Source organism: Phoxinus phoxinus (assembly GCF_949152265.1).
Source record: "Phoxinus phoxinus genome assembly, chromosome: 13".
Lineage (NCBI taxonomy): Eukaryota > Metazoa > Chordata > Actinopteri > Cypriniformes > Leuciscidae > Phoxinus > Phoxinus phoxinus.
In genome coordinates, this window is record NC_136888.1 from 19,356,442 (window position 1) to 19,372,420 (window position 15,979).

At 37.7% G+C, this 15,979-nt stretch overlaps 1 protein-coding gene across 2 annotated transcripts; it reads left to right on the forward strand.

The window, feature by feature from the left end:
• The first annotated feature begins 3,138 nt into the window (after positions 1–3,138).
• Positions 3,139–8,186, forward strand: ppp1r3ca (protein phosphatase 1, regulatory subunit 3Ca). Of its 2 annotated transcripts, none has more exons than XM_079632679.1 (3): positions 3,139–3,233; positions 3,682–3,996; positions 6,022–8,186. In XM_079632679.1, the coding sequence occupies exons 2-3, from the start codon at positions 3,983–3,985 to the stop codon at positions 6,965–6,967; spliced, it is 960 nt and encodes a 319-aa protein (XP_079488805.1). In that variant the 5' UTR covers positions 3,139–3,233; positions 3,682–3,982; the 3' UTR covers positions 6,968–8,186. The 2 variants fall into 2 exon arrangements, with proteins under 2 accessions (XP_079488805.1, XP_079488806.1); XM_079632680.1 differs by having other exon boundaries at positions 3,140–3,374.
• The last annotated feature ends 7,793 nt before the right edge of the window (positions 8,187–15,979 follow it).

Here is a 15,979-nt window from a genome sequence, read left to right on the forward strand (position 1 = left end):
TGAGTGGGAGATGGACGAGTATTGGTCAACAGCCATGCAGCACACATCAATTTGTCTGATATCATATGTGAATACCGCTAAATTCCACAATAATAATCAGCTCTGCGTTCTCAACAAACATTAAGTGAGAGTGAGGCCTAAGGCAAGAGCTTTAATCTTGTGTATAATCCCAGAGAGCTTTGATTTTGAATTAAACCCTGTATTAAGCTGTGTTTGATTTGTTAATTTGCAGCACGCAGAGAATACATGTACTTTGGGTTAAAGTGGCCATCAGAATCTCTCCAGGGACATGAGAGGAGAGGAAAGCAGTGTTGGGGTAGCCAATAACTAACTAAAAAGTAGCAGATAGCTACTTTTCACACTTTTAGTGGTTCGGTTCTTCCTTAATGATCCCCTCTATGTAGCTTTGGAAAGTTCGATTAATTCTGGGTTCATTCGGGCAGTTAATAAACATGAACATATTAAATATACACTGATTTCGAGTTTTGCTCTATTTTATCTGTTCAAGGAGATGGGAGGAACATGAGACATGAAATGATGATGCCAACAGGGAACCAACTTTTTGTTCTTTGAGTTACTTTATATTAATAAGCAAATTACATAAATATGCTTGTCAGCATACTTGTTCAGTTCACTCCTTACATTTCAGAGGTGTGGAAATGACAATGTTTTTGAATATTTGAGTATTTTATAGACAGTGTACTGTTGTTCATTACAGACTGTGTTTGGAGACAGAATCTCAATGAGTTGCTTCAGCCCGGTCTATCAAACAAATACACACTCAAACACACACTCTCTTACACAGACACATCACTTACTAAACAGACTGGCTCTAAGTTAGTGCACATAAATCAAGTGTTTAAAACAGGCATTCAGCCAGATGCCCCTTTTAAGGCCCCCTTTCCCATCCTGATCTACAGGGAAACAACACTTCCAGCCTCCCCAAAACCCAACTGGGACTCCTGAGAATCACACAAAGGGGCTCAAGGCGCTTCCCACATCAGAACAGTTTTGTACAAAGTGGAGAAGTGACCCATTCAGACACCCTTGCAATGTTCTATTCTACAACCTGGCCTTACGCCACATTCACCCTCTTAAGCCTTACACCGATCCAATGGAAAACGGCAAAGAATGACACAAGACACACAGAATTAGTACTGACATAGCAGAGGTTGGAAGCTGTGCCATGTGGAAACACGGGGGTTATGGGTAATTTGGTCAATAAGAAAATAACAAGACAGTGACTGTTGACGAAGAGTTAATTTGTTCACCGCATCAGAATTTCTGCTGCCTCATGGAGTTCAGCTTTAAAACGCAGTGGGAAAAAACTTTACAAAGATTAAAACGCGCAAGTTTTTTGCATGCTCTGCATCTCGGCATCTAGGCACACGTCACCAATTTGCTCCATTAGAGGAGGCAACAAGCTTAATTTTAAAGATGATTTATGGCAACAGATTAAGCAGCCAGCCCTATGAAAATCTGTACACACTAACTAACTGTACAACACATTTGTACAGTAGGGCTAGTCATTAAGTCTGATTCAATGCCTGTAAACTCTGATTAGAACAACAGCAGCCCCTGCTGGATGAGATATATTAATGCAGATCTCCAAACCCGAGGCCTATAAAAGCAGTACTTTTCCTGCATGGTCCACCTGTGAGCTAGCTCTTGCAAACAAGTAAACAAAAAGGAAATAAAATGAAAGGAAAAAAATGTGTTTATTGAAAAATAAATTATATTTATCTGGGATACGGCAAATCATTGTGTGAGTCTTCTCAATAGTCTCAAATTAATTAGTGAAAAAGATAATAGGGCATTATCTGCTGTGGGTTTTGATGGGCCAGCATCCTCAGCTATTTTGTAGTCCCAGGGGTCATCACTCTTCACAGCTGTTCTTTTTGAACAGGTTCAGATCAAACTGTTCTGTTCTGTAGAAATATTTGACTCAAAACCAAAAATTACATACATTTCTATACAATATAATCACTGCTAAACTTAGGGTAAATGGTGATCACAATTTTAGTACAGTCATGAAAATCCTTTGAATTTGTCTTTTTCTGTTTGTATAGCTGTAACATGCCAAACAATCCTGTATGCCAGGCTTTTTTTAGACAGCTGGTTGGCGTGGTGCATTGACCCCAAACAAACCTAGGTAGTCAGGACAGATTTTGGCTCACTGATTGGCTGAATTAGGTAATGTGTATGGAAATCTGGCCATGACACAAGACGGTCCCATGAAATAGTCTGTCTGTGCTTGAGGAGTGTTGAAATACACATGAAACTGCAATGTGACTTGTGCCACACTGTTTTATCTATCTACCTATCTAAAAGACAAGTGTGTATTTTAACAGTATTGTATGGGACATGGCAGCCAAGCAAACACAAGGCAGGTGTCGATCAGGTATAAGATTACATTTAAAATTAATAATTTATTTCAGGTGTCCACTAGATGTCCCTCTCCACCACAGCATATTCCAATTGGTAAATTACACTGAATAAGACATTGAAGTTTTGTAACATAGCCAAGCACATATTTTATTCCAGGCTTGTGTGGGGTTTGGCAGCGTGACGGGGCTTATTATGCAATTGTAAGTCTATAGACTAATCATATCCTTATGCCACAGAAGCAACAATGACTGATCTGGATGAGGTCAGTCTAAATCCTTGCAGATGTTCTCCAACAAAAATTACTCAAATGTCTAAATGCATTTTTCAAGTAGTAGCCTATCCTATTAATGTAGGCTATGTGACTCGCAAAGAATGCAAAAGTGTTCCGAACTAATTAAAAGTTTTGCTAGCGAACGCAAAATTAGCTAAGTTTCTCTGTGGAACGCAAAAGTTTTGGGAGCAAACGCATTCACGTGGGAGTTTAATAATTTCCCTTTCTCGGAGGAGAAAATATGAGATGAGAGAGAAAGAGAGGTCTTCAAGTGTTATATTTGCACGTGTTTGGACCTATGGCTGGTTAGGTGCCCCATTGATTGGGCTGATAACCTAATCACCAAAAACAACAGCTTCACATTTGCAAATCAATAAGGAAGGTGCTAAGGTATTAATCACTCAGATATAGGCATTTAGCCATGCACATCAATCAATCAGCGTGTTTCATTACTTAATCGTTAATCAAAGAGGAATGATGATCAGTAAAAATGGTGATAAAATAACGCAGAATTAACAGGCTAGCATGCTAGCTTTGCAAATCTGAAAGAAATAGGGAAGACTGACTGACTGAGGTAATACTTGCTGGGGTTTAGTCAATATTTACAGAGGTGTAATGATATAGCTTGTGTGAAGAACTTTGGCATGTATAGATGACCTGATTTTGGAGTCATGGGATGGGGCAAAAAAGGGACCATCTGGACCTTTGGACCATGGTAAACACCATTGTAGGGTCTTTATGGTGGTGTTATATACATTTGTATATATTGTTAGTGTCAGTGTTAAGTTTAGATTCAAGGTTCATTACAACCTTCATAAGATAAAGATTAACGTTACACATCATGGACTACATTCACACAGGGCAAACCACCACACTTACTTAAAATGACCGCGATATGTCACCTCCATCTGAATGTAGATTATAGCATTTACAAGTCTTTGAATAAAAGATCAAATCAACTGTAGTCTGTAGCCAGAGAGGGTGTCAATTTAACACGTGTGGGATACAATTTGCACCGACAGGGGTCCACCACAGCTACTAAGTCTATTCCAGTGATGATTGGTTGAGACAAAAATCTGCGGCTCAGTTACTGGCTGAGGTGTGGAATATGCAAATAGTCAGGACGAGGCTTTATTAAAGGACTCGCACTGTGTGCCGCGTGGAGTGGGTGTGTCTGCAGACAGTCAGGCAGCAAACCTGGATGTGTAGTCTTGAAATATCCAATTTGACATTAAAATCAGCGCTCTGGAATCGTTTACAAGTCGTGTGCCTGCTGTAATGTGCTTTGCTCAAGAGACCACTTTAAACTGAAGCACTTTCTCTATGAGTTCCACAAGGTAAGGACGTTTTTGTTTTAAAAATGCATTCTGGTGCCTCTAGTGCAGTTAAACCAACTTTTTGTGATATATTTGTAATCTGTTGTGATGTCAAAAATCTAGATAAGTGATGAATAATGACAATGTTTATGTTTTGTCAATGATGACAACTTCTGTGGTTACTGTAATGTTTCAAACCCTAAGTGAAGCGCGTTTACATTTTAAATCAAAATTTACTCAGTTCATATGGTGGCCGAGAGAGCTCAACGCGCTGCAACTGAAGAAAACGCATGCAAATAGAAAAAACACCCGCAAACATTCATCAGTTTTACAACACATGTGTGCTCCAAATACTCACAACACAACCATACATCAACGCACTGCAAACAGCACAGAGTCACTCAGACCACAATAGAAATGTTAGGGGACCCCAATAAGTGACGAACCAGGCTGGGACATGCTTATAGCTCAGTCCACTTTTTTTATTTAATTTTTGCAAAACATACGGAGATGACATGTTATGACATGTAACTTTGTATACAATATTTGTATTAACAATATATTTAATGTTATCAGAATACAAATGAGAAAAGAAGTTAACAATGAGCTGAAAAAAATAATATATAAAGATATAAAAAAGAACATGAGGGTAAGATATTAATCTATACATTAGTTGCATTTTACAAATTTGGTCATGTTATATTTAAATAAGTTTCATAAGAAATGTTTGGTAATGCAGGGTCCAAAGATGAAAAAGCAAGTTTTAAAGTTGAGACATCACACACAGATATATAGCCTAACACATATTTAAAAAAACTTTTTTTGTAAAAAAAGTATGTTTATTTGCAACAGTTGTTAACCGCAATAACACATTTCTGTCTGCACGGGATTGTTTTTATCGTCCCGCTCCTGCTAAATTCTATTCCGCACGCACCCGTCCCCGCTTAGATTCTATTCCGCACGCACCCGTCCCCGCTTAAAATTCACTCCGTGTTTACCCGCTATCCGCTTACAATGATTTTCTTCCCGACCCGACCGATCCCACTAAATGTATAGGCCTATCTCGTTTCCAGAATATCACATTTAAATCCCCCCTACTGAAAGAGAGCGATTTAGTATAACAAATATAGAATGTTGGCTAGCTATACAAAAGTGGTAGCTATAGGCATATTTGTTATTTTTATTCGTCTTGTCAAGGTACAAAATTATTTTAACATTTTACTGTCAAGACCGTAGAAAAAAATGTCACGGAGAAGAAAAAAAAAGCAAAATATAAATGAACGAAAATCATTGGCTTAGGCCTAGCTTTTGCAAAATGAAATCCATTTTTTAAAAGAACTATTTAATATCCATAGGCTACAAGAAAAGAATGTCATGACGACCGTTTCAGCGTCTCTCTTCCAAAAACTGACCAATGTATATATATGTTTTGAGCTCTCTCGGCCACCGTAAGTTCACCCAAAAATGAAATTTGTCATTAATTACTCGCCCTCATGTCGTTCCAAACCAAAGAGAACTCAGAGCTTTTTCTGACCTCACATAGGCAGCAACGTCAATGCAACTTTCAAGGCCCAGAAAGGTAGTAAAGACATTATAGTCCATGTGACTACAGCGATTCTTGTCGCTTCATAACATTAATGTTGAACCACTGTAGTCATATCGACTATTTTAACGACGTTTTTACTACCTTTCTGGGCCTTGAAAGTGGCAATGCCGTTGCTGCCCATGTAGGGTCAGAAACCTCTCGGATTTCATAAAAAATATCTTAATTTGTGTTCTGAAGATGAGTGACGGTTTTACGGGTTTGGAACGACATGAGGGTGAGTAATTAAGGAACCTTTAAAAGCCCTACAACCTTTGGGAGGTTCAAGGGCCACTGTCATAATAGTTTTGATCCTTTCCACTCATGTCTAATTTTTATTGTTTCATAAAAGCACACTGTTTCTTCTTAGAATATTTTGGAAAAAATTAAAAGCACAATATCTTAAGATACGTTTTAAGGCTTTACTCACACACCTGGGTTGTCTTTTGTGTGTCTTTGTTTAGAGTCCTTCATATCCTCAGTCCTCCAATACCGGGTCCAGTTATGCCCGCGGATGTGGCTGTGCAGCTGTACATTACTCATTCTCCCCCACTGCGCAGCTTCCTGAGCTCTTATGAAGACTACAGGGCACGCAACCTGGTCAAAAACCGCTACAAACCCCTGCGGCCCTGCTTGAGCTCCAGAGCCCACCTGGAGCCCCCCTGTCTGGGCTGGCAGAATTCAAAATCTAAGACCAAGAAGAAGGTTGTGTTTGCAGACTCAAAGGGTATGTCGTTAACAGCGGTGCATGTCTTCTCTACTTTCGATAATAGAGAAACCGTCACATCCGAACCTCAGTTTGACCTGGAAGACCTAGAGAACATCACAGCCACTCTCCATATAAATTCTGTCCAGAGCAGAATTCTAGACTTTCCACAGCCAGCGGCAGACTATCTGGATTTCCGTAGTCGGTTGCTGAAGAATTTGGTTTGCTTGGAGAACTGTACCCTACAGGAGCGGGCCCTCACCGGCACGATCAAAGTGCGTAACCTGGTCTACGATAAGTCGGTTCATGTGCGGATCACTTTCGACACCTGGAAGAGCTTCCAGGATGTGGAATGCACATTTATGAATAATGTCTATGGTTGCCAGGATACAGACACATTCTCATTTGCCATTGAATTACCTGGGTATGTGGCACCTCAGAATAAGGTAGAATTCTGCATTAGCTACAGAACTGGAGAGCAGACTTACTGGGACAATAACGATGGCAGAAATTATGGACTGGTTTCCACATCTTGGCAACCAAACAAATGGACCCAGAGTAAGAAACCAAATGAACCCAGGAAGTTAGGCAGGAAAACACAAGACAAGGATGTTTCTAAATGTAAAAGTCCTCTCCAATCCAATAGCATTTTCCCGCAGTGGCAGAGTTGGGGAAACATTGCAACCTGCAGCCCCTACTGGTGACTTGAGCTGACGTAATTAACTAGCTAACTACCAAAAGTGTTGAAAGCTTTTAGCAACAACATTTCTCTCCGCATGACAACAGAAGAAGATTCACGTTCTCTTAAAAGCTTTTAATATGATTTACCTGCTGATTATAAGAACTTTACCAGATTGAAGAGGGAACAGAGGCTGGTTGAAATACATGTTGCTACTGTGCAATACAGCCTGTTTTATTCTTTTGTTAAAGTAAAACATGTGATGACCCCTTTTCCTGAAAAGCCAGACACATCTGTAAACAAGACCACTGGGGGTCTAGAGTAAACACTATATAACTGCTTGGTCAGTTTATTGTATAAAATGTGCCTTTGTCTGTGCTAAGAGAACTTTTGTTAAACTGCTGCCATTTTGTGCCACATATGCTGACTGTGCACTATAAAAAATGAAACCGAAGACAAATCAAGTCGGATTATGAAGCGGATGTATCTAAAGCCTGTGTCTCAATGGTCTATTTTTTTACAGAGCTCCTAAAGGGACATGGTGATGGAAAAAACAGGAGATGGGTGGAAAATCCTGTCAAACCTTTGCGCTCCCTAACATTTAGCGAGAGAACGCAAACGCATTGACATGTAATTTTTCATCTTTTTTTTTTCATCACTATGTCCCTATAGGGGCTCTGATTTCAGTTGAAGATTTTATTATGGAAGATATGAACAGTTGGTGTGCAACCAGTGAGGTTATCCGTTCATACTGAAGGGGTAAACTTTATCTGGTTACAATTTTTTTTTTTTTTAGGTAAAAGAAAGAAATATTAATATTTATCATGTTAAATATGTACTCCTTGAATAAATTGTCCTTACAATTAATTTGGTTTAGATAATTTGGTTTATCAAGCTTTTTATTTGCAAGATGTGCATATGTTTGGGTGTTTTTTGGGAGGGATGTTAGAAATATGTAATGTGCTGAATTTTATGCAATTGAATGCAACATGCTAAATAAATGGTTTCTGTGCCTTAGGATCTGCTGAGGAAATGTCAGTGTAAAGTAGGTAGTGTTGGGATTTATTTTTCTTTTTTTTGTAATGTTTTAAGTGCAATTCCGTGAATATGAGGTTGTGATATGTATAAATCAAATGTGAAGATAAGAATGGCTGTATTTTATTAAAGAAAGAATGGATGCCTTAATGAGTATGTATTTGATGTGATTTTTCTAAAAATTAAATTAATAAAAATTCACACTGTCAGATTCTGTTTCTAAATAACTTGACTCAGTGAGAATACGTCTGATCTGCTCAATGTATAGACTTCATACTTTCTTGCCAAAGTGACTAAAATATTGTTTCGGTCTGGGGACAATTTACCAGATAATGTTGCATGAAAAAGCAAACACAAGTGACAGTGAGACCTGAGTTCCTTTATTCTTGTAGCTGTAGTTGAGTGCAATGTTGAGTCAAGTATTCAAGTTAAACTCTCAAGCACCAGCAAAAATGTGAATAATAATGCAGATTTCCGAGGACTTCGAGAGAAGATAAGTTAGAGTAGCCTGACACCTGGGTTTTGTGGATCTGTGAATCAAGGGCTTATAAAATGCTTTAACCTGCATATAAAGCTCTCTTTAAAATAATACGAGTATTTGAAGCAGCCAAAGGTTCAATGTTAGCTCAGGGTTTTCTCCACTCAATGAGGAATGCAGAGAATGTTGAGAGATTTCTATTTTCCTACTTAGTTTTTTTTTTTTTTAAGCATTCATATATAAAACCTCTCTTTAACACAGAGAAAGGATGGCTGGTTTAGACTGAAGACCTCTGATAACCCTGGATATCAACACCCTCTGCCAGATCATGTACTGAACACACAGTTCAAAAATACACAGTCATGCCAATCTTATTTCAGCTGGTCACCATTTATTAAATCAATGAAGAGGAACACCATGTTGATATTGATAGCCATTATGTCAGTGTACAGGCTGTGAAAACCTTAAATAACAAGTTAAATATATAACAAACCTTTATGCAATGTGAGAAAAAGATGGAGAACATGTCATGCCTCTGTTGGGCAATGCAACTGAATTTTAATCCTATTAAAAAGTAATGCTAAAAGGTCACACAGGCGCAATCACACATCCACTCAAACTGCATATCAAGTGGCTGCCAAGTATTTTGCAACTCTTATCTCATTCTTGTGTGCCAATTGACCATTCGCAGGGAGCTTGATTGACAGGTGATCTGACCAATCATACTTCGTCATCTGCCATTTTGTCCGACAAAGCAGTCAGGAGAGTTAGGCCCAGTAGATTAACATGGGAGGATTTGAACTTGAAAAACTGAGTGTACTGACGCCTTTCCGCGGTTAAAACAACATTCCTTCTTATGTTCATTAATGTTTATTTGATGCTATAAATGAACTAGAAGGAAGAGATGATCGGTTCACGAGCAGCTTTAACTGAGGCTCTACAGCGATCTGTCACGACACATTAAAGAGCCACAAAACGGTATTTATTGTTTAAATTTCTTTTTTTTTTTAAATTACCATATTTGAAAGGTGAGACTTTGTTTAATATCTTTAATTACAAAAGTAACCGAAAAGTAACCTGGTCTGTCCTGTCTGTCAGCGTGTTGTCAGTCTCCTCTCTGGTCCGCGATGTATTTTTCACTGCGTGAGAACATGGTGTGTTGTAAGAGCGGAGGAGTAGCTTGTCGGACATAGCGACAGTAACTAAGGGGGGCGGGTCTTTGCAAACGGTCAATTCCTAATGGAAAACACAAAGATTTTTTATGTATCTGTCAGATGTGTCAATTTGTCTATCTGTATGTATGTATTTGTCTATCTGTCAAAGGGACAGAATAACCATAAATAGGCTTTGCTCACACTGATGATATTTCATCTTTGTGAAATATGTGTGAAATAGGTTAAATGACTCCGCTCTTTCCTATACCAGGCTTGCAGTTGCTTACAAAGAGTGTCTTGGAGCAAAAATGTTCACGACTTGACTTATACTGCCTCGGCAATCCTTTTTTTAGTCTCCCACCCTTAAGCCAAAGCAGGACATTTGCCTTGGTCTCCATTTTTTTATGATTCTAAAATTGAAGTTATGCAAACATTCGAGGGCAGATAGAGAACTGGTCTGGGGCAGGAGCCATAAACAGGCCTAAGAGATGGCAGGAGAACAGTGCAGCATTCACAGTCAGTCAAGAACAAGGGCTCTCTTACTGAGTGCAAGGGGAACTGGAGCGGAGTATGGAATGGATTTGTTAATACAGCTGTGATTTCCTGCTCTGCAAAGCATATGTTTCCCCCCGGGTATTGGCATTACAAACTCAAAGGTTTCATTTGCTTTTTTATTTCCTGTACACAAATTGCAAACACGTGGTTTAGGATGCATGCACAGGATTCAGATTCTAGGCAAACATACATTTCTTCATCCTGCTATTCTGACAGTTTACCTAATGTGTATACAGTACCCATACAGCACAGGACACCAGAGCCAGCAGTCCATACATATGGCACAGATCTTAGACTACTCTCCTTCAAAAAATGGATTCTGTATCTGCATTAGCTCAAAGCTTTCATTAATTCTAGTTCAGTTTATAGTTTGCTTTTGCCAGTACTTGGTCAATGAGCCATTGTTTGAGTTTGGTATGAAGTCATCTAGTAACAGGAATGGCTTGAAGACTGTGATTTTGGTCTCTGGCAATTTACATCTCATTTTATAAGGTGCCGGTACTGGAAAATATTATTTATTTTGTTCCATTTAGCTGAAAGAAGTCATTATTGCTGAAACTCCCAATAACAGTGTGCACACATGTATAAAACTGCTCAGAACTTTGCTTTCATGAAGAAAATAAGCACGAGTCACAATTTTAGTGGTGAATCATCCTAACTTGCTGTCTTGTGTTTTTCGTAACCGTCATGTTTACTGTTGAAAAAGAAGGAGAATAGTGTTTTGTTTAAAGTCGGCATGAAAGGGATGTTGCGATAGACTTTTCTTCCCGTAATGTACATCCGAGTGAAACAGCTTCTCGAGCAAGAAAAAATGTATAGGATTGTGTCCATCGGAAATTGCCTGGATCATTATTGTTTGCTAATGCTGTGATCTCATGTGAGTGACAGGTTGCCCCGCCCATGTAATCAGAGAAGAGATATCAATACAAGAAAAAAAAAATTATAAAAATGTTTTACTCAGAAGTAAATTTCACAAACAATTTCAAATAAATGGCAAGTGACACGTTGAATTACATATGAACAAGAAAATAAGAAAATGTTATGGGGACTTTAAGTGTTGAAAATGTTATAGTTTGGACTATAGGCCTAGTTATAAACATTTATTTGATTTGATGTTTCATAAATTACATTTGACAACATATTAGATATTTAGCCAGAAGAATGCTGGGTTGAAGGGCCGTTCACACCAAGAACGATTACTTGTCAAGGTTCGTAGGTTTGTCTGTTCATTCTGATTGTTTGTTGTGTGCTGTCATTGGTCTGATTGCCGATCAGCGTTGCCTAGCTACCAACTGCGCTGACCAGCTAATCAGATCAGCCGCACCTGGTCATCATCGTTCCCTATATGTAGTCTTGTGTTTGCTGTGTTGATTGTCATTGTTCTGGATTATCACCTGTTTGTTGATCGGGAGATATCTCAGCCCATTGCAGTCCCCTTGCTGGCCTGCTACCATCCCTGCACTGCGCTATTGCATCTGACCATCATGTCTTGCCTGTTTCTCCTGTTTATTATTAATAAACGGCACATTGCATTTGCAACTGGATCTTGTGTTCTTTAAACACCACACCTGGAACGATAATGACACAGGAACAATATCATTGGTATCACTTTCCGAACCATTTTTTCCAGCTGATGACTGATAAAAACATTGAGAGTTAGTCAGAATCCATCCTGCTTTTAAGAGCTAGAGCTCTTAAGACAGCAAATGACAAATGGAGGCATGCTTAAAATAAGTGGTTATTGGTGGTTGGTGTGGACCATAACTAGTTATCATTACCATTATTATAACAGGCCTTAAGACATATCAAAAGAGTTGCTCTTTTGTTGCAACTCTTGATAGTTGCTCTAACCCTATTTTTGTCAGTTAAGTATTTGAAAGTCGGTAGGCAAATTTAAAGTATATATTTTCTTCGTATAAATGAATAATTGTTTTGTTTAAATTAAAGTGAACTTTTGTGTTTGAATCAGAATTGACTATATAGCTAAGCATATTTCAGAAACAAAAGATAGACATAAAATGTCAAAATTATACTTAACATTAGTTGAAAGAGTTTTTCTGATTGAGCACTTAAGAATTGTTTTTTGTTTAAGGGACTAAAGTGAAGCTAAGAAATGGAAACAAATCTTATCAGGCACCTCAGAGCTGTGCAATCTCAGAGTTACAGTCATATACACAGGGGGTAATGGGTTTCTTTCCACTCTCACATATCCTTTAGGGTCTACAATCTTTCACTGCAATGCATAGAGCCATACGAACCCAGTGAACTTGACATGCAGATGATATATTTAACCGACCTACAGGCTGGTTTGACTCAGTGTGAGCTATTCCTCTGAGGGCATTTTCAGTATTTGAAACCTTCCCACCCACACTTACACACACAATTTCACTCTTGCAGAAGATAAGCAGTGATTGCAAAGCATCATGATGCAATGAGCCCCAGACTTACACATACAGCCCTTTAAATCACATGATTAAACTCAACATGACTGCCAAATATAGTACACCTTCATTTTAATGTTTTTTATGAATGACTATAATTTGTATATGTGTGATGTTTTTGTTTTAAAACCAGGCCTGTATTACATTTATATGCACATAAACATATATATTTGCAAAATGTTATTAAATATAAAAAATATATATATATTATTATTATAATAATCAATACTTAATTTTCATGCAAGGGTCATGAGTCAATATTACAATAATAGGGAGTCAAACATTCATAACTTATTGTTAATTTATTAGGAAAATTAAGAAATTATTCTATAGCAAAGCTTTGACTGTTTTATATATAAATCTCACCATGATGACTTTTTAATTTATTTTTGTAAAGCTGCTTGAGAAGTAAACAAACAAGCTGACCAATCAGGATCATCCTCTCAGTATCCAGGACATGTATCTGTCCACTCTACCTTCATGACTAAACACTGTGATAGTTCACTGGCTGCCACGATCATGTGACCAAATATTGCGTTACCTACAGGAAGACTTGCACACATGGAGACAGAAATAGCTGTAGTGTTGTGACAGATGTGTGTTGGCTGTGTGTCTGTGCTCCCTATGAGATGTCTAAATAAGATATTTGATATTGTAACTTGTATTGGATTTAAGTAACAACTGAACATTATAATGTTTTATTGTACATTGAAAAATGTATGTGTTTTTCATTATGTTGGTTGCTCTTGGCTTATACGTGACGAGTCATCTTGAACTTATGACAGCATGAATAGTATCGTGCAAAAAACCCATGTTATAGAAATGCTCTATTCACAGTCAGTCATGATTTATTAATTCTACAAGCGTACGTGTCCAATAATGGGGTGTTGCAGAGGTAAAGTAAGTATTTGGCTGGTCATGTGATCTCCACATGGTGGCTCCCATGAGGCTTCATGTAAAAAACAAAACAAAGTAGCTTTTATTTAACTGTTTTACAAAATTTCTCAAGTACTATGTCTTTTCTTTATAATATATGTGGCTTTAATAGAGTAAAAGTGTGTTTTCAGCGCCAAGGAAGGGCATTTCACACTAGCAATGTGCCTGTGATACAAGATATGAATGCCTGAGCTTCTTCTATTCCTGACTCTGAGCGGTATCACCTTTAAAATCTGGCAGAGAAATGCACATATCATCATACATGAAATATCATAGCAGACACCATTCATTCATGCATGTATGTATATGAGCTTATGGAAAGAAAATAGACACATCTGAACTGGGAGTCAGTGTAAAGAAAATGATTGTTCCACAGCAACTATGGACTATGAAACTGGACACAATCCACATGGATACTGATAGAGCAGATGGTGTTCTCTGTTATTCATAGGACTTTAGTTCACAATGACTTTCAGGGATAAAGTACAGCTAGAGGTGCAGGGATTGGCAGAGCTTGTGTTGTGTATGAGTGGAAGGATAGATTAGGGTCTTGTAAGTTCCCTGGGCATCAGCCTCTCTGCAGTTTTTACATACGTTGCTGTTATTGTTATTCTTCCATATTGCTATTTAAAAATATATTGTAATTTTTACATGACAGACAACAGGTCTGATGCCATTTAATTTTCACCGAAACAAAGCATAAAAACCAAGCGTACTTAGAAATAGTTTCCTTCAGAAAAAAGCAAATCTATTTCTCAGTGATTTATATAAAGTAAGTAGGCATTAGTGATTTGTAGATAAGTTATGTTCTGAGCGATTGTTGGAACAACCAGTTTAGAGTCGGAACAGGATGAATAGCCGGAGAGCGGAATGTGCTTCACACATTCACTGCTGATAAGACACCAACTCAAACATGAACATGAACAACAAACAAAAACCTAAAATGAAAAGCTATGTTTGTGTTTATATAATCTCAGGTTTTCTGTCTGTATATTTATGTAGCTTTCTTTGTAAAGAGAGCTACAAGTACAGTGTTCTTTGTGTAGCTTGTACAATTATTCAGATACTAAAAGCAATGTTCAAATTTTTTTGAGACAAGTCAGTTTGTACTGCATGCAAAAATTTGATTCAATAGGTTTTTTTCTTTTTTGCAATAAGGCAATATTGTCCGAGTCGATCTGTTGACTCAAGTATAAAGGCATATCAAATTTGACTTATGCCACATTTTTGTTACATTTTTGATTGTCCAAAAACAAAAGTTACAGAAGACTTGTCCAGTTACAAAAGAAAACATTTCCACCCCCTCAAAACACACATACAAAATCATATGAATGACAGACTATTGATAGAGACTGGTTGGCCAACATGGGATAGATTTAACCATACTTTGGCAGAACACTGCACTCTCCTGCAGTGGCACATTGAGTACGAAGCACACGAAGTCAACAATTTTTGTGCAAAACTTTCATGGTACTACATCAAACTACACCATATGATCAGCAAACCCATCAGATGTGTCAGTGTGCATATGTGCCGAATACATATTTTATAAGAAGGCCCCGATCTTACTTTCAGTGACACACCCCTAATGATATGCACACCAAAGAGGAACCGGTGATCTCATGTCCAGGGGTTTTATGTGGATGGAGAACATATTTTAGAACACAGAAGTGAACACAGGCTTCTGTTTTTGTCCACTTTCCAGTCATGACCCCATGGCAAACTAATGTCACGTACGCATAATGTTTGTGTACAAGTTTTCACTCAATAGTTGCAGTCCGCTAATCTGCTGATTGATTTTCAGTTTAGTAATTATAAATCTAAAGATTAATGTTCTTCTCTTCAACTGTATTGCTGTATAAGCAACTTTTTAAATAGTTTTTTTTAGCTTTCTATGTAAAGACGTGCCATAGCCAAAATACGAAAGTCTTAAAATTTACGATAATAATGATTATTAATCTAACCTTAAAGCAACCATATACCCTAGACTTTAAATGCAATTATATATTGAATTAAATGAAATTGTACTTTATTTTAAAAAGATGTTAAAATGCATTTAAAGTCACACTATACCTTTTTTGTTCAGAATTAACACAATTGAAATAATGAAGTGAATACATCATCAATGCTTCTTCCATAACTTGGTTTTGTATTATCCTAATTCACTATAGTTAGCTTGATATACATTTTAATAATTTAGACTTAGCAGGGGAATTGCGGGAAATTGCATACATACGTCAGTCGCCCATTTCTTGTCATATTAGTAAATAGAGAAAAGTTCAGGTTACTTTGACGTGTGTATGGTGTGGGAGGATACAAAAAATTAGAAAAGTTGACATGAACCTCTGGAGAATCACCTTTTTTTTAAAACGCAGAACAGAGGAGAGACTACTGGCCTAGTAGTGAATGTTTTATGAGCATGTTTTCATGAGAAAGAA